This window comes from Notolabrus celidotus, chromosome 6, assembly GCF_009762535.1.
Source record: "Notolabrus celidotus isolate fNotCel1 chromosome 6, fNotCel1.pri, whole genome shotgun sequence".
Taxonomy (NCBI): Eukaryota; Metazoa; Chordata; class Actinopteri; order Labriformes; family Labridae; genus Notolabrus; species Notolabrus celidotus.
In genome coordinates, this window is record NC_048277.1 from 17,089,642 (window position 1) to 17,109,617 (window position 19,976).

At 38.9% G+C, this 19,976-nt stretch overlaps 1 protein-coding gene across 1 annotated transcript; it reads right to left on the reverse strand.

Moving 5' to 3' along the window:
• Positions 1-529: 529 nt before the first annotated feature.
• Positions 530-15,340, reverse strand: nudt4a (nudix (nucleoside diphosphate linked moiety X)-type motif 4a). Its single transcript, XM_034684739.1, has 5 exons — positions 14,909-15,340; positions 7,904-8,014; positions 5,296-5,340; positions 4,905-4,992; positions 530-2,091 (listed from the first exon to the last, which is right to left on the reverse strand). Exons 1-5 carry the CDS (start codon positions 15,005-15,007, stop codon positions 1,865-1,867), a joined length of 570 nt encoding a protein of 189 aa, XP_034540630.1. The 5' UTR covers positions 15,008-15,340; the 3' UTR covers positions 530-1,864.
• Positions 15,341-19,976: the final 4,636 nt, after the last annotated feature.

The window sequence follows — 19,976 nt, forward strand, 5'->3', positions numbered from 1 at the left end:
GAATTGGTGGGGATGTAGGTTTGTCTGTGGGTGTGTGTATATGTATGTGCATATGTTTACAATGTGTATGGGTGTATATGTATGTATGTATGTATGTATGTATGTATGTATGTATGTATGTATGTATGTATGTATGTATGTGTGTGTGTGTGTGTATGTGTATGTGTATGTGTGTGTGTATGTTTGCATGGATGTTTGCATGGATGTTAATGTATAGGTATAAACAAAACAAAAAAAGAATGGACAATCTTTAAAAAGAGATGAATATTGGATATATTTGTCTATAAAAGGGATGCTTACTTGATTATTAATTACTTATTAATTACAGAGAAGAGGTGGGATTTAATAAATGTTACTTCTTCCCACTCCTTTTCGGACATGTTACAGAATTCATATTAGTGATGCAGCTCTGTTTTGAATTTTTTTGCATTGTTGTTAATGTTTGCTTTTTTTGGGGGGTGTATGTCTTTTTGTTTATTTGTAATTTTTTTTGACATGTTCGAAATAAACACTGCAAATCAAAATAAAAAAGATGTTAGTTTATTTTTTATTCCAATGTTTTATTTACAGCGTGATGATGAGCAGCAGAAAATTTCAGTCATATGCACAAAAAGAAAATAATGGATTTATGAATGATCTTTCACATATTCTTAAGGCAAAAGAGACAAACAAAGCCAAACTGATCTCTTAATCTCACTGATTTCTTCATTTGGCTTCTTTTCTTGAATGTTGGAAATAAAGTCCCGCCTCCATGACACATTGACCATGACTTCCTGTCATAGTTTCCTATGTGTGGGAGTATTTCCTCATTGAAACACTAATAAATAAATTCAGTTAATGCATAATAAATACTGCACATTCAATTCTAACCCCATTTTCAAGTTTTTGTCAAAACCCTATTTTCGTATTTTCCCACAGTTGATAAGTAAAAGAGTCTGGTTTCAGAGGGTGTGTAAGGCAGATTGTAAGACCTTATGTGAGGTGCACATGTGTAAAAATAGAGAAAATACATTTTACCGTTGTGTTCGTAAGGCAGTTACAATAACCAGACTGAAACACAATGTATCTGTCCTCTAAAACAAAGGCCTAATTAATGTTTTTTCAGTCACTGATGTTTGATGTTGTTGTTTCATATGCTCTTGATAATGTTTCAGATAATATGAATTGTTCATTGTACAACACAGTCTGTGTTTGTAGAGTGGAATACTGCCCGTCTCTGGTACAAAGGCAAGCTTTGTTTATCAGCACTCAAGCTGATATAATTCTCACTGTGTACTTTTAAGGCGTCACTTACAGGAGGATCAATGTTGTTAGCACTTGATGCATCAAATAAGACTTTGCCCTCAGCTCTTTTTTGGCAAAACACAGGGAGGTGACATTCATTTTATTCCCAAAAACAGTTGTTACAATAGAAAAACGCTACTCCTTTTCAATTCAGCACACATGGGCATTATTTGGCACTGAGTCACAGTTGGGAAATAACTTCCTCTAAAAGCAAACTTTCCAGCTCTGGCATCCAGGAAACCACCAAAACACATGGTGTACTGATATTTAAAAATAGAAGGATCTCAGTGTTGCATGAGCAGCACATTAAGAAAATCTTTTTACACGTATAACTGGGACACATTTGATCAATCAGCCATTGATATTTGTAAAAAAAAAAAAAAAAAAAGAAAAGAAAAAACATAAAAAATCTCAAAATACCCAGAAAAAAATGTGGCACTCTTCAAGCCCACTCGAAACTGGTTACTGTTCAACTTCAAGGAAGTCCATACTGTCCTTATTGAGAGGCTGTGTTAGTAATGCAGAAGTCTTTGAATGTCCATATTCATATCCTCTTAGAGGAACAGCACTGCTGACAGTCCTATCTGTTGACCAGATCTGAGCCTTGTGTGGGGCAAACCACGTAGGGAGGTGTGTTGTTGTCTGTCACATGGGAGCTGGGGGTGTTACCATTAGTTGGGCTAAACAGCTGAGTGCAGTTGGGACTGCAGGTGTTTGTGAGCGTGCGCAGGTACTCTGCATGGTCAGGCTTGTGGCTCTGCAGCACCCTGATGGCTTCATCCACTTTGAACCACTTCCTCTTCCTACCTGTTAGACAATCAATAAAAGACAAAGGCAGGTGATGACAATGAAAATTCATCTGCAACATTTATGAAAACATGTTGGCCTGGTGATCTTGTAGTTTTAAGGGTCTTGGAGTGTTGCCTTTGGAAATGTACAGATATTAGATGTGGTGTTGCTGTGTGTCTGAAAGGTGTGGTAGGAGGGATATCAGAGGTTGTCGGCTGTTGTTTTTAGGCTGAAATATTATAGAAAGCCTCTGGATGATGCAACTGCAGACCAGAGGTTTTGGGGTTATTGCTCTACTCTGTCTCATTGCCTATTTAGTTTCACATAGAACTCGCTTTGTGTATTTAGGGAGGGTTGTTTTGCTCTCAAGTAGTGAAAGCTCTGCCTTGTGTCCGTTCTTCTGTCCATTATGTTGCTGTACTGGTCTTCATTTAAATGAAACTGATAGACATCAAGGGTATCAGTAGCCTCTGACATTTTCACTACAGCTCTAGCAGTGTTAGCATATACCAGAAGACAGGGCTGATTCAGTTAGTTAGAAAATAATCTTTATCAGATTATGGTTTCGAAGCCCTAATGTCACCAACCCTTGTACAGAAATGATCTATCCATTAAACCATTAGCTGGGAGTTATTTATACTTCATGCAAACCCATAATGTCCTCCCATTCAATTCCAATGGGAGGTGATGATGTCTGTTTGATAATCATAAGCCACCCTGAATTCCTTTACCAGAGAGGGTGTGAGACTTTATGTTTGCACCCTGAAGCACTCCACCGCAGGCCTTTCAGCAGACAGGGGGAGAGTAAATTAGAGCAGTAGTGGCAAGCTCTTTTGGCTCACCCAGTCCTTGCGCAGGGCAAGAGAGGACAAGTAAGGAGGGGGCCGTGGTGAGATGATAGCTGGAAAACAACTGGGCTCAGCAAACATTCCTCCCCCTTGTGAACAGGATTAACTCTATTTTTGTACATGAACTAAGTCAATAGTAACCACTTTTTTCCTGACAAGTTGGAAATGATTTACATTCTGAGTTCTCGTATCTACATAAGTAGAGGCATTCTGGCATTTGTTATCATTATTGACCAAGCGTGGTCTAAATAATACTGAAAATGGTCATCATGAGAGCCAGAGGTGACTCACTGATATGTCTTGATTGGTGCAACTGGTCAAAATCTCGAGGTTCAGTTTGAAATCAAAGAGAACGACTGTCATAAAGACACATGTCTATTAAATTTAAGAGTTAAAATGCAGTGCTGTATGGCCTGCATTAGGTTTCAATTTGCTCCAAAACCAAATGGTTCATGTGGCGTTTAATGACTTCTGGTTGAGCCATGGAGCAGTGTTCTTTAGTTGGTCCATAGTTTGTTTCTACAGTGCACAGCAATTAAAGTCCTCCAGCTGGTTTATTACTGTTCTGATAATCTACCATGGTGGCTTTAACAGTGATCAAACTAAGACAAGAAGAGTAAGAAATCAAGCTAGAACATGTGAAGAATCAGGGACTCCTGCTGGTTAACCTCATCTTCAACATTAACAAACAATAATCTAAATGTCAGTCTTGTCAATAAAGAGGAAGAAAATGTTCATCCATCTGCATACGATGGACCACAAGCTCACAACTATAAGCCTGTTAGAAGTCAAAGAGAGAAGGAACAGGACAGGACTTGAAAGAGCACGTCCACAGAAGAGTGACTGAAGTTGAGGAGCAATGAGACATGCTTAAATTAAAGATACAGACATTTTATAATGTGGATCTGTGTGTTTATCACTCAAATACTTTTTCTATTTTTTGCACTGTAATCAGAGACTCAAGTCTGCAGTTTAGTCCTTATTTCTAACTCAAATAGTAGCACTGTAGAGGACAATTATGCTTACAAACAGAGTTTTATTTCACTGTCACATCATTCTGTGATTATCCTGCATAATCTCAGCTTTCTCCCTGTGTGTCTGCAGCTCCATCTTTCATTCTTTTCTTTTTGTTTTTCTAAGGCTCTTGGAGGAGAATGATGACAGTGTCCCAATACTTTTTTGCCAGAAAAGTCAGCCCATATTCTCAGCCTCCTACTATGCACATTAAGCAGAGGAAGAGTGGGAGATTCCTGATGTTATGTGATGTGATTTGTTGTTTTCTCGGAAGCTCTTCAGCTAGCAGCTATATAGTTGAAAAAATGTAACCTGCAAGTTGCACTTTAAAGGTTTCTGAATACTTATTACTGTAATAGTAGGAGTTTCACTGGTGAGGAAACAAAAATCCCATGTGTTACACGTCAAGGATACAAACATTGTGTTTTTAGGGAGAAACACTAAATGTAAAATATTAATATTGTTTTTCATATGAAATCTTACCTTGATTAACCATTTAAAATCAGCCTTAACTACAGCCCATAATCATTTACAAAGAAAGTGATACAAACTCTAAAATGAAAAAAGGTTGCTCTGATAAGTTATCTCTCACACCTTGGGTGCATTACACAGGATAGATGCAGTTCTGTAAAACATCAATCCAGTCTTTTGATCCAGAAGTTGCATTTCTAACAAATAAACTACATTATTGTAGAAGCCTGACATAGATTAAGTAAATGTTTGGCCACTCAGTGCTTTACTTTTTCTTCTGGGCCTATCAATGAGTTAATGTAAAGGTCCGTCTACAGGGCACCCTTACTTCATGTCAGTATGTTAAGGGCCCAAAATTACTTATTAAACTGAGTTAAGTGTTAAGAGTGACTCACCTCATCTGACTTGCAGGGAAAAACGCTTTAAAATAGAAACAAATCTAGTGTTTTCTTAAAAAAGTCAGTCATTCCCTGCAGCTTGATAAATACCGAGGCTTACCGATGTTGACAGAGTCCTCCCAGTCCTCCAGAGTCTCCGTCACTAAAAGGGTGTACACATAAGTTCTGTGTTTTCTGTCTTGATTGTGCTGCAAAGAAAACATATTCCTTCATGTTGGTGCAAAAAAAAAAAAAATACTGTAAGGCCAATGAATGCAAATATTTCATACACTGTAAAGACATTAGGTTAATTATAGAGCCCACATGAATAAATCAGCTGAATGCTCTGGCTGACGCAGACACACAGGCATGAAGCTGCCTACACAGGCATCCTTGGCATGTTTGTAGGGCTACCAGTTAAGTCGATGCAGGATTTTAAACAGCGTTGCACAATGTATTATATGCCAAGTGAGAATTTAGTACAATTTTCACTGACAGTCAGACACGCTTACCTCAAAAATCCCGAGTAGCCTACCAAGCTTTCCTTTCACACCAGCCTGCAAACACAGAAAACTAATCAAGGGACATTCAATAGATTAATATGTGAAAGGTCACAGTGTTACATGTTCACAGATACATTTGAGACTTAAGACTTAACCTCTGAATAAAAATTATTGAATCTTCCTTCTCCTTCTGAATCTGAAAGCTTAGTTATTACTCCTCACTGTGCAGTATTTTCATACAGTAAGAACACATGAGCTGGTGGAAGGAACAGCATGTCTCTCTTCTAATGAGTATTCACGGTCTAGGTTGAACATTTGTGTCATTACAGGACAGAAAACTCAACATGTTCCTGTGGTAACTAAACATAGTCTGAGTGACAGGATGACAAGACAGTGGATCATAACACACATATGTTACACGGGTCTAGATCCATTTCTGCTTATGCACTGTTAGTGACTTTAGATGCTGCATTTAGCTGCAGAAACGTCATCAGCTAACATGTATGCTAGAGCAGTGCTTACCAACCAGGGGGTCTGGCCCCAGATAGACAGTTTAAAATGATGAGGTGCTGAGACGAGGAGTAGAGTAATAAACAAAAATAAAGGCTTGATTTAAAAACTTTGATTATTTTTAAACTATTGAAGGTTCAAATTATTGCACTCACCTTATGAACAAACTTGCTTGTTAACTTAAAATATGTTTTATATTTACTGAAATTCATTTAGACTTCCACATTGGGTTCAAGACATATTCTCATCTAGCAATAATGATAAAACTGCAATTGACTGCGCTGCTCTGTTTTAAACATAGTGAATTGCTCTTGGAGTAAATATGAAATAAATTGAATTAATTTGAACTTAATAAAGAGACAGCAAATATGCTTTACAAATAGGGTTGCAAAGGGCTGGAAAATGTCCGGTAAATTTCCATGGGAAGTTAAGCTGGGGAATTTTGGAAATATTCCAAATTGGAAACTTTCCATGATGGGAATTAACTGGGAATTGAGGGTAATTTAATGGAAAGGAATCATGTCCAAGCATAAATATTTGTTTTGTTATAAGCAGGCATCCTTCCAAAATAGAAATCATCTGTGCATGTGATGGAGGAATGCACAGTGCATGTAGGTGGCGTGGTCTCAATAGCCCTACAGTAAGCAGTGTGCTATGTGCATGTGATTGTGGAATAGCATAGATATTCAACTGTACTTGCATGGAATAGGGTTGTTTTAGTCAGGATTATGCTAAAATATATTTTACCCAAATATATTTAAGTTCCTTATTAAGAGCCAACCTTCAATTTAGTAAATTCCTGGTTTATTCCTGTTAATTCCCATGGAAAGTTTCCAACTTTGAAAATTCCCAGAATTTTGCAACCCTATTTACAAATTCAAATGTATCATAGTTTTATGCACCTACAAGCTGCTCCTCTCTTATCAGTGTGTGTAGCATTGTAAACAGTGTACATCAACAACACAAAGAAAACAAAGAATGATCATTTTATGTAAAGCACATTGAATTGCCTTGTTGCTGAAATGCACTTTATGAATAAATTTGCCTTGCCTTGTGTTGTGCAGTTTTTTTTGTTCACGCCAAATCTTTCACTTTAAAAAATTTAACACATACCACACCCAAAACTGCCTTGAATCAATATGCACTGTGAGTACAGGACTGAGACGCAAAAGTATCATTTACTTTTCAGAAGTGATAACGAAAAATCACTATCATGTTTATACAACAAGTGATAACACAATAATAGTAAATTCTAAGTAACATAGCCCATTTTTTTACTTATCAACATTAATGAAACCATGAGTTTGATTTGTTCAACTGGTCAGCTTTTTTTCAAATATGATGTTATGAACTCTAAGCTTGCAACAGTAGTTCTTCTGCAGCTCATCCATACTCAGGGACATGTCAGGTCTGGGAGGCACAGGATGTAGGTAACTGGAAACCCTTCCCAAATGTCACTGCCATACTTTAAAGCTGTCAGCACAAAGCTATCCAAAGCAGAAGCTCACAGCTCACTCCCATCCAAACACACTGGCAAACTACCAGCAGGCCCTTCACTAAACCACAGAACAATTAACAGGCCACCTTCACATTGTTTCTATACAGATATAACAGAGACTTTGCTCTAGGGTTTACAAACTTCAGTTTTAAAGTTACTAAATCTGCATCTTAGAGAGTAATCCTCCATTAAATGACCCCAAAATTCATGATTGCTTATTATTTATCTTCCACTTTCATTTGATGACAATGCACCTTGTGAAAGCAATGCTGATGATCAGCTGATTCTCACAGCTGATGTTTTGAATATCCTCTCAAAAAGTCCCGTTTTCAGCTGAAATCTCAGGCAGCAGTGGAAAGAGATTTACTTTTATTTCAAGATTACTAAATTCAAAGTCTCAGGTGGTATTGTTTCTGCACTAACCGGAAACAGTGGCTTCACCAGAGGCAGAAAATCATGTCTGCACAAACAGTAAACTTAGCATTACGTTTTGTGTACTCCATCTGTGGTTAACACCACTATGAACTTTCAGTGGATTGTGTTCAACAACCATTTCACATGGACAGTAACATGATGTAGAACTCTGCATGTGCATGTTTTTAAACTCACCTCCTCATAAGTCTCCCTGACAGCGGCCCCACAGGGCTCCTCCTCAGGCTCCATCCCTCCTCCTGGCACGATCCATTGGTCGGGATGCCGGCTGCTGCTCACAAGTAGCACCTTTCAAAGAGAAAGACCTTGCTGCTGAGTGAAGGTTGCCAAAAACAGGACTACGGCATGCACAAGTTTAGAGACCCACACCACTATGAAGTGTCTGGTGGCGGCTGAACGTGGTGCTACTCATTCAACAGGACGTGTATCGAGCATTTTACATGCCACGCTAAGTCCCTTCAATTACTTCATGCAATATGAGCATGGTGGGTACAGGGCTGCAGAGCATGTCATGCTTTTCACAGCATTATTAAGATATGTGTGATGGATGATTTTCAACTATCAGTGAGATACACATGAAAACAACACCTAAAAACAATAAACCTGAAAAGATAGAGGATGGAAATAAAAACAAACTGAGCAGCCTCAACAACCTGAAGCCACACACTTTGTGTAGCTGAACTCAAACACATTCAGTTTCGTCTTTTTTTAAGCATGGTTCCCTCGGGAGATGCGGTCATTTGACCTTAAACACTTTATGGCATTACACTGACCCACATCAAGCTCAGGTGTGAATACTTTCACAATCCTGCGCAGCATGTGCAGCCGGATCAGTCTCCCACTCTAGACCACCAGGTGATATTGCTAGCTCAGCGGAGATTGCTCAAAAAAACAGCACAGAAGATCAATTTTTTTGTATGCTTTAATACAGACAGCAAACACAACTGTCCCCGCTGAGGTTTCCCAACGTTAGGATGTGTGTGCATTAACGCTGAGACCTGATAGTGGAGACATGGCAGATTTGTAAAACCACCAGTAACAACATCTTCACTGCTGTCAAAGCTGCTCTCACTCGCACAGAAATGACTGTGATGAGTGAAACTTCTCACTATGTGACCCTTGGCAAATTCTAAGCAGGTCATCAGTTATATAAAACCAGTTAAAAATGTCTGAACTCAAACAAGGCTTCACTTCAACATATTGCAGTAAGTCAGCCTGTTAACTGATCTTCAGGCACCCATCTCAACATGAAATTGTACTCAGTGAACCTTCATCTTAAAGCTCATGGAGACCTCTTATTTACCTGTTTTTAAAGCTCTTAACATCCTTGCTCCTCCATACATCACAGATCTCCTGTCAGTTTATGTTCCACCACGATTATTGAGGTCCTCGAATGCTTCCCTTTTAAATGTTCCTCATGCGTCCCTCACACGCACCGGCCAGAGAGCTTAAACTTAAGACTTACTTTTTTAATCTGGCTTTTGACTTGGAGTCATTTCCTTTTAGCCCTGGAATGCATTATTATCACTTACTATGACCGTTGTTGTAGTAACATTTTTATTTATCTTATTTATTCTATTCTATCATAATATATATTTCCACATTATTTTATTTTTCTGGATTTTATCTGATTTTATTTTATTGATTTTATTAAATTTTTATTTTATTTTTTCTTATATTTCTCTCAGATTTCATATCATTTTATTGATTTGATCACCATGATTTTATCTTATATCACTTACCTTTCTATTTTTACCTATTGCTCTTGTTTTCTGTCTCTCTGTTGTTTTGTGAAGCTCTTTGAATGTATGAAAGGTGCCATATAAATAAAATGAGTTGAGTTGGGTTGAGTTGTTCCCATACTCTGGATCACTGAAATAAACACCTAAACTCATGTGGATGTGACAACACTCTCTTTGCTCTGTCTGTGTCTCTGTCCCTGCTTTAGTAAACTCTTTTGGGGACTTGTTCTGGGCTTGGGCAACTGTGTCAATATTTATGTTTGGATAAGACGCCATCACGTTCGATGAACTAAATCTACAGAGGCTAAAACCTGCAGAGCTAGATCTTTATCTCACTGCTTCCCAAACTTACTGTTCATTGTTCCATGTTGGAGTAGGAGCACATTAACTTCAGACTGCGGTTCACATTATTATTACAGCAGTTATGGCAAACAAAGATGACAAAATATGCTTGAGAGTGTGTTCAAGTAAGCAACCCTGACCTACTTACTTTGATTTATACCTTGCATCAGTCACACAGCAGAACTTTAAATTATTTCAGCTAACTTAGAACATATTTGCAATACAAGTATTCATCCCACTGAACGTTTTCTGGGTCCAAATAGACTTTTTGACATCCTAAAGTGTAAGTGATACAAATATCAACATACAAAAGGAACCAAATTTTATTACAATCGAAGAATCCATTCATTATTTGATCTCCAATTTGGGTTGCAAAATTCCAGGAATTTTTCAAAGTTGGAAACTTTCCTTGGGAATTAACGGGAATGAACCAGGAATTTACTAAATTGAAGGTTGGCTCTTAATAGGAAACATAAATATAGTTGGGTAAAATATATTTTAGCATAATCCTGACTTAAACAACCAGATTTCATGCAAGTACAGTTGAATATATATGCAGAGCCATCCTCAACCAGGCTGAACAGTGACACTGAAGAGGAAGAGTCAGAGTTGAATGTTGAGGAAGTGGACATGGAGGATGTTGATGAGACCCAGGACGAGCCCATAGCCTGAAAGGGTTTAGAAAAAATGCAGAGGCTAGGCTTGAGAAGCTTGAGGGAAGATGCTTTTTTATTTGCATGTTGAATGGGACTTTTTTGGGATTGTTTTTGTTAATTTTTGAATGGGTTGGGTCGGGGGATGAGTAATATTTAACTCAACATTCGTGTTTTTGTTCTTCAATGAAAGAATTGATTATTCAATAAAAAATGTAACACTTGATAAAGTTCAACTTACAAATAAATCTGTTTTAATGTTATTACTTTGGATGTATGTTTTCTTATAACAAAACAAATATTTATGCTTGGATGATACCTTTCCATTAGATTACCCTCAACTCCCAGTTAATTCCCATGAAAAGTTTCCAATTTGGAATATTTCTGGTAAATTTCCCCAGCTTAACTTCCCATGAGAATTTACCAGAAATGTTCCAACCCTTTGCAACCCTATCTCCAATAGCTATGTTATATAATAGGCAAATCCAAAGTGTAGTGGAAAGAGTTCGCTGTGGGTCAGCTGTGAGTCGGTTGTCTCTCAATCTGAAGGTTGGCAGTTCGATCCCAGCTACCACGGTCACATATTAAAGTGTTCCTGGGCAAGACCCTGAACCCCCAAGTTGTGACATAGTCATCAATATGTTTGAGTGCACATGAACGACATTAACTAATACTAATGGTCCTCCACTGTAGCAGTCTCTGTCATCAGTGAATGAATGTAGCGTCAATGTGTGAATGTGTCAAGTAGTGACGCGCTTAGAGTGATCAGAGAGACTAGAAGCAGTAAAAGTGTATTAACCATTCACCGTAATGACTGATGATGATGATGATGATGATGATGATGATGATAATGATAATGAGGTCACAAATCAGGAGCTCAAAGGATGACAGTACAGCCCTGTAAACTATCTTGGCTGCAGAAGTGCTGGCAGCAGTCTCACAGGCACAAACACATATGACACACACACACACGCAATTTCACACAAACACAGGCACTCCAAAAACTCCTGGATCAGCAGTTGCCTTTTGTATGACAACAAAAGAGCTTAGCAGAGGAGGTTAATGGCCTAACAGGCTCGAGCACACACACACACACACACACACACACACACACACACACACACACACACACACACACACACACACACACACACACACACACACACACACACACACACCACTGTGAGAGTTAGGAGGGCAGACATCTGATGCAGATTCATGACAATCAACACCTGATAACAATCACAGCTTAAAAACTTGAACAGATGTCAGACTCATGAACTTGATGCATGATTATGAGACAGTAAGGTAGTGTGCAAACATATGTGGAGGTTGTGTTTCTTTTAGAGTGACTGGGCATTAATCTGAACTTCTGCATACTATATTGCACATAAACACAACAGCATTGCTACACGTAGTGAACCTTTCTGTGTCTTTTCCTGTTTTAGTCATGAGAGAAGAAGGACACTTCAATATTATTGTCTTTGTTCAGCCCTGACCTAATGTAATTATAGAAATGTTATGCTTGACAGTTTAAAAAACTCTGAAATAAATAAGCTAGCCTGACTTAGTCATAATACAAAACTAATCCAATTAGTTAGGGGGCTTTATCATTGGTTTGATTTAATGCATACAACTCTGACCACTGCATGTGTTGTTGCCTTAATTTGCCATGTTGGGAAATATTTGGATTTCTATTCATATTCTAATCCACATTTCCACCCTAATTCTCTTCCAAAATCACCAATCTGATGACATCGTCACAATGTAAGATTCACTGAATAACTTGGAATATGATTCCTTTATCATGACTGTAATTACTGAAAACACTGTGTGCCATTTACAAAAAGTGACTCTCCATGTGAAGAATAAACATGGAGAGTGATAATGATAGTTTTGCTTTCCCTGGTATCAAATGGTAAAAAAGAACACCCAGTGTGAAGGCATCCACTGTAGTGTTCTTAGCAGAACCTCTCCTCTGTCTCTAACTCCACCTGTCATATCTAGGAAGTGTAAACCTGCCACGCACTTGAATACATTAAATGTAAGAAGTCAATCAATCATAGGAATGATGGTGAGGATCATCAGAACACAAGTGTTAGACCATTTCTTCCTTCTCAAGACAATCAAGAATAAAGATAGACCGATTATCGACCAGGGCGATTATTGGCGCCGATATTCGGCATTTTGACGCATATTGGCATCTGCATTTTTTTTAAAATCCAATGGCCGATAAGAGATCAATTTAAAACTGGGTTATTTTGGCTCTGTTGCAGCCGCTCCTCTCTGTCTGCTGTCACTACACCATCTGATTGGTTACACGCAGAGCCACGGCACGGGCAACAGCCAATCAGCCAATGAGAAACTGCAGGATAAATGGAACGCAAGCTAGGCTACGGTTTCTGCAGACGGTGTCATTTCTGCCACGTGATTTAGCAAATTTTTCAAGATTCCATCCTGAGCACTCACTTCTGTTTAGGTGTGTGCTCCACTTCGATTTTTTTCAGCACTTTAATTTGCCAATTTCACCAGAAAGTCCGTTCGTTTTTGCACTATTTACGGCCGCAACACAGACTTGCTCTTCCGCCTGCAGCAGTTACAGCTCCAAATATCGGTTATCGGCCCCTTTGACTACTAATAATCGGTCCTGAAAAAAACATATCGGTCTATCTCTAATCAAGAACAATCAAAACCACGTTTAATGTATGTATGCTCTGCCTTAGACAAACAGGACAGAGGGAGAGCATAATGACCCGCAGCAGAGAGAGAGAAAGAGTGATGGGGAAGAGGAGAGGGTGGCAGCATGAAGAAAGCAAATCTGTCATGGGACAGCAAGTGCCTGCACCTTGTGGCTATAAATTGCAGCTGATAGGTCACTAGCACACAGTGTAACACACCCCCACGCAGGCCCCTGACCCCACTCCTCATATCACATGTGGTCCTGAGAAGGGTAGCAGTCACTAGGCAAACACTTCGTGATCCCACATAACGGCTGCCCCAAATCTATAACTTGTTCCATTTTAAATCCGTTTTTATAATTCCCAAACCGTAAAAGCGTTATTTCAGGAGCAGCATGTAACTCTTCAAGGTAGATATTCACTTCGGAAATTCAACTATAGAAGCTCTTTAGTTAGGCTGAGCATTTTCTGTGTGTTAAAATTGAGTGAGTTTGGATCAAGTTCTAACATGCTTCTTCTGAACAGTCTTAAATATGATTAAACAGACAAATGTTGCAGCACTACATTGCAATACTACTTTAACAGTTTAGGCTATGTTTAGGATGAGCAGTAAATAGATTGCAGCAGCAGCAGCAGCAGCACACCACCAAAGTTGCACAGATTAGTGATCACAATGACATGTGTTGGTATGGAAATCACCCTGCACAAAACACATCAGCTGATGCCTGTGAAAGCTCGAAAACAAACCCCATCCAAGTGAGTGCATGTCTAGTGCCTTGTATCTAAATGTGGAGATACAATTAATAAAACAGGGGCAGTATAGGTTGGCTTTAGACACAAATACAATCAAATAAATCTGTGGCAGGACTGTCAGTGATGGTACCAGTCGGGTCATAATAATGACAGCTTGTCTCTTTGAAATATGAGCATGAAATATGAATTCTCTCTCTGGATTTTTGATCTCTTATTTACACTAGCTAAAGGTCTGTCAGAGAATTGATTTTAAAATATCACTTTTGGTTTACAAAGCACTAAACGTTTTTGGGCCAAAATACATTAGTGACCTCTTGACACACTATGAACCATCCAGACCTCTGAGGTCATCTGAGACAGGTCTGCTTATTGTCCCAAGAGTTAGGACTAAGCACAGCGAGGCATCCTTTAGTTTTTATGCACCAAATATCTGGAACAAATTACCAGAGAACTGCAAGTCCGCTGCAACTCTCAGCTCCTTTAAATCATAGCTGAAGACTTTTCTGTTTGCCGCTGCTTTTAACTTAAACTGTAACTTTTTATTATTTTTATTCTTGACAATTTAATATGATTTTACGATTTTTAGACTATTTTTAATTTCATTTAAATGTTTTTTAATGTTCAGCTGATTTTTAACTGTACTGATCATTTTATGTAAAGCACTTTGAATTGCCTTATAGCTGAAAAGCGCTTTATAAATAAATTTGCCTTGCCTTGCCTTGCCTTATTGCGGTGGGCTCCCGCTTGCAAGTACCACTGTAAAAGTAAAATATCCTGTCATATAGTGAAGTCGTGTTTACCTTTACAAAGCCACAATCAAAGGCACGTGAACGCACCTCTCTGTCAGTCTCTGTAAAAGTACACTGACACATCAGGGTGGGCTTTTGTCTTATATTAAGCTACAGTGCAGAAGTAAGGTGAGGACTATGCCATGTCTGTAGTTAAGCCCCCTCTTCTAAGTTGAGACCACTTCACAAATGTCAACTCAAACCTTCCACGGACACATCTTCCTACCTCGTCTTCTTTCTCGCTTTTAAAACACAAACACGCTGCCCTTCTCTTGAACCCTTCGCCGTCGTACGTCCTGGTCTGGTTTGGCTTAAACTTCATCATTTATGTTCGTCCACCCAGCAACTTCTAAGTAAAACCTCGGTGCCAGGAATCAGTCAGGAAAAGCGATAACGTGGACCCAACCAGGACCCGGACCCAGCACAGGTTGAAAGGGAGAGAACTGGCGGGTCGAGTGGGACGTGCGTCTGTGGTTGTCGTAGTTACACCAGCTGATGAAAACAGGAAGAGAGGATGTAGCCGTCCTCGTGAATGCCTCCTTTAAAAGTTCAGTCAAAATGTCTTTTTCCCACTCCGCCGTTGGCGCAATTGAATGTCTATCTCCAGTATAATTTCCCCAAAATACTCAACGTAGCTTTAACGAACTCAGAAAGCAGAGGCGTGTCCACACTTTACTGACGGGGTGGGTCCTAGAGGGGACTTAGACAGGGGTGGTATTAAGTTTGTGTCACGGTTTGTGTGCACACAAAGAAATATGCTTGCTCCTTTTGTTTTGTGTTATATGCATGGTATTCTATTTAATAATTTACATTTTGAGAAACTTTTGGTAAATGATTCCCCAATATGTTATTATGCATATTTTATTTGTTTTTTTTTTTTTTTATCAGATTGTATTATTTCAAGGTTATTATTGATAGGCTCTTTATATTGTATATTAGAGATGGGATTTAAGAAAGCGGCAACCTCCAGTCTAAAAATATTGTCCAATGCGGAAGTGTTAAAAGCTGCAGTTCATCGAGGATCCGCTTGAGGCTGGCTCCAGAAGTACCGGAAACCACATACACATGAATGGGGAAAAGATGATCTTTACAGCAGAAATAAACATGTTTACAGCCTGGTACAAAAGATCAGTGTAGTCTGTATAGCTCATTTCTCGATGTGCTCTCTCTGTGAGGGGGGTGAATCTTTTTCTAATGCGGCAATTTCGAAGATATTGAGATTACAAGTCTTCCAATGAGAGGCACAGCTGCCTGCGGGAACACTGTAGCTGTTGGCTAGGAGGCTCAAACTCCGCCTCTTTACGTCACACTGGCTCGACAGATCGCTGCTGCCGTCGATTGGCCTCAAAACAGCGCTTCAGAAACAGATGGGTGACGTCACGGATACTACGTCCATATTTTATACAGTCTATGGATTTAAGGCTCTTTGAAGGGAACCGGATCTTGAGGAGCCGTTCCTTTCAAAGAGTTGTTCAAAAGACTGGCTCTTTGGCTCATTGTTATATTTATTTATTTTTTAGAAGTCAACCAGGGGTAACTCGTTTTTATCAAGCATCAGCAGTTATAAGGATCCATTAAGATTAGGATCTGAATAATTAAAACTTACATATCCCACCTACATTTATACTTTATTGGTGGGAATTATTTTGAAATATTGGTTATAATTTCATTTGGCATTGTAAACATTCCATAAGATGGTGCCATATCCCCATGCTTCAACAGTGAGATCACTATTTTGAATTTTCCCTCACCTAAAAAACTTTGTGGCACTATAAAAACTACGCAGGCTACAGATAACTTCCATGCAAAACAACTTTTCTGTAAAAATGTCCACACAAGGAAATTTTAACAATACAGAAAAAATAAATAAATAAATAAATAAGAATACAAATATATATGTATATAAATAATATAAATACAAGTTAGGACATTATAATACCACCTGGTGTTTCTACACCTGAAATACTTTACAAACAGGAGCTCAGCTCCTTGACTCGAATCCACATCAAAACAATGTAAACAATAACAAAGTGTAGACAACTGTGAATCGGTTTTCATGGTTCACTTAAAGAGGCCTTTCAAAAGGCCGACTTGTTCACATACGTCACATCTCTATTGTATATTCTGTTTATATCCTCATCAAGATGGTTTTTATATACTAAATGTTCAATTAAAGGGATATTTCAGGTTTTTTTTAAGTGGGCTCCTATGAGTTACAGTGCACTAGTGCTCTTGCTAGCCACAATGAGTGCCGGTGAGCTCTTCCCCTTTAATGAGAAAAATTCCCAGATGACCGGCAGGCAAGCTAGGCTACAATTTTCTGCAGACGGGGACACCTCCTTTGCGTAATTTCACTAAAGTTAATAAAATATGGTCCAGGCACTCATCACAGTGCAATTGCATGCTCTACTAGGAAAAATTTTAGCTATTCAGTTTGCCGTCTGATCCCCCTTTGTTTTTGCACTATTTACTGACTCACCTCACAGACCTGTGTTCTTCTGCATGAGCACGGATACATGGCATATCAGCACTGTTTGTGGCTAGCAGGAGTAATAGTGCAATGTAACTCATACGACCCCACTTAAAAAAAAACTGAAATATCCCTTCAACATTTAAATAAAAAAATAATATGTGCTGACACATTGCACTGGTGCACTCAAAGCATGCAGAAGCAGAATCGACCTGGCTAGTAGAGCTGCAGGACTGACGGCATACTCACATACAAGCATTTAACTTATCGATAAAACACCAGAAGAGGTTATTTTGTGTTGATCTGGAGCACACATTCGTGTCTATAGATGATCCATGACTCTTGTGTCTGTGTTTATTAAGTTTTCTCTCTTTTTTTCCTCCTATACTTATCCGGTAATGATTGCTGTGAGAGCCTGCATTTGTCAGACAGATCTTTTTCAAATCTAGGAAATTTATCAGCATGATAAGAACCAAGTAGAGTAATAAAAACAATGTTTAAGAAAAATGTATTTGATACGTATTTTAATTTTATAGTTTGGCCTACGGTCCTCCTGGAAGGCAGTGCTTATGACCTTTACTGCAGCCAGTCAGTAGGAGGAGCTCTAAATCTTGGCTTCACAGTCAGTGAACACTAAAGGTGTCCAATTTAATACAGTCTTTGATTGTAACACAACCAAGACAGTTGATTTTAACCTCCTACCTCTGATAAGGAAAATCGGCATAATAGTAATGTGTTTTAGGGTGGCACCTGGGATGGCACATAACATTTTCAGGTGGGGACCAATGCCACCCAAGGCTGTGACAATGCTGTTTTCAGAAGATCCACTTATTGCTTGTTTACATGGCGATGGAAGGAGTTACCATTTCTCCAACTGGAGCGTGGAGTATATGTCAATATTAAATAAAGAGCACGCTTTGAAATTACCACAATGTGCCAGAGGGTATATAAACCTAAGCAAGAGAGCACAGCAAGGATGCACATTAGTGTGGCAGTTTGCCCTGACACCTCACAGTGAGCAGTTCAGGGTTCAAATCCTGGTGATGGCCTTCTAATGAGGTATTCAAGGAGAGTTTGTTGAAAGTTTATGAGTCATTAGAGGGGAGTTTAAGGAGCTTGTGAAGAAGCTGAGGGAGTTAGAGTGGAATGAGTGGGGAGTAAGAGCAACATTAAAAGTGGAATGAGAGGAGATAGTGCAAGGAGTTAGAGATTTAGAGGGGATTATAGAGTGACAAAAAGGTGAGTTTGTGGGGAGTTTTGGGGGTGTAACATGAGAGTAAGAATGGAATAGGAGGGGAGTTCAAGGGGAGTAAGAGGGAAGTTTTGTGTAATGTAAGAGAGAGAATTCAGGAGGAGATAGGGGGAGTTTGTGGGGAATGAGAGGTGCGTTAGAGAGGAGTACACTGGGGGCAAGAGGGTAGTTAGAGGGAAGTTAAAGGGGAGTTAACGAGAGTTAGAAGGGAGTTTGTGGGGAGTGAGAGGGATGTTTGCGGGCAGAAAGAGGGGGTTACCGGGGAGTAGTTGTGGATTACGAAGGGAGTTAGAGGGGATTTCATTTGAAGCAAAAGGGGTGAGGGGAGTTTGGGGAGATTTTGTGGGGAGTTAGAAAGGTGGTTGAGGGGAGATAGAGGGCATTTTGTTGGGAGTTACAGGTGAGTTAGAGGTGGGTTAGAGAAGGTTTTTCTTTCAGGAGTTCGAGGGGAGTATGAGGGGAGTCCTATAGGAGCTGGGGAGGAAAGATAGGAGGAGGATTGAAGGGAGGAGACAAATAGATAACTCCCCCTTTTTACCCCTTGGCATACAGAGACTATGATAATTCTGATCTCATGATTTATCAACTTATTTATTTTCATTGTTTACTGGCTTCGGGCACAAGAGGGAGTGTTTGCCAGTGTACCCAATGTCACCTCATATGCATTCTGAAATGTTCCTGAAGTTATTGCAGAATGTCATAGTTTTTAAGTATAATTCATATTTTTCCGTATGATTCAGTATATAAAGATTTCTTTCCCTTCTGTGATACATTTTCAGGTTATATTTTTTTTCTTGTTAAGACCAGAAACATTACCAATCAAGAGAAGTATGATGTGAGTGTGCCCTCTGTGTCAGGTAGTGTCTTTAGGTGTTGGGAGGAGATGGAGAGATTGACCTTCAATGGCCAACTCTTAACTGTACTTGGTGCTACTTTTATCATTATAACTCAGTATTTACATAAACATACCAAAAAGAGTGGATTCTTTACTGTAGCAATGGTGCAGCTAGAAATTATGCTTTTTTTTCACAAGCAAACAATTAATAATGGTCCTCTGCTGCCATCTTCAGTGTTGTCACAGTAACAGCAGATAAAATGTCTACGCTGCTCAAAATTGGATTATGAAAAAGTATTTTCCATAATTTTTTTCAGAAATTAAAATTAGTGATATATGATACACTAATTTAATGTAAACTTAAGTGTTTCAAGTAATTTTCCATTTAAATTTTGATAACCTACAGCTAAACATTTTTTTAAAACAGCTTTAAATACCAGAATATTTTTTTATAATTTTGATTAAATCACTAGTTGAAGAGAATAAATACAGTGCATCTCTTAGTCTAGCTCAGTACATGCAACAACAGTCATGGGGAAGACTGTCGAGTTGGAGAAAAGGTCCACAAGCAACAGGGATGACCACAGTCTTTAAAGGATAGAATGAAAAGTCCACAAGGAGTGGACTGAGGCTCTTCTCGGTGCATCAAGAGCCACCACAACAGACGGACCTCAGATGTATTCAGGAAAGAGACTACAACTGACACATTCCTAATTCCAAGCCACTCCTGAACCTGA

Coding starts and splice junctions, on each gene's coding strand:
- nudt4a (XM_034684739.1), bottom strand. CDS start 15,007: ATGATGAAGTTTAAGCCAAACCAGACCAGGACGTACGACGGCGAAGGG. Junction 4,993..5,295: donor GGCTACTCGGGATTTTTGAG/GTAAGCGTGTCT, acceptor TTTTCTTTGCAG/CACAATCAAGACAGAAAACA. Junction 2,092..4,904: donor GGAGGACTCTGTCAACATCG/GTAAGCCTCGGT, acceptor ATTGTCTAACAG/GTAGGAAGAGGAAGTGGTTC.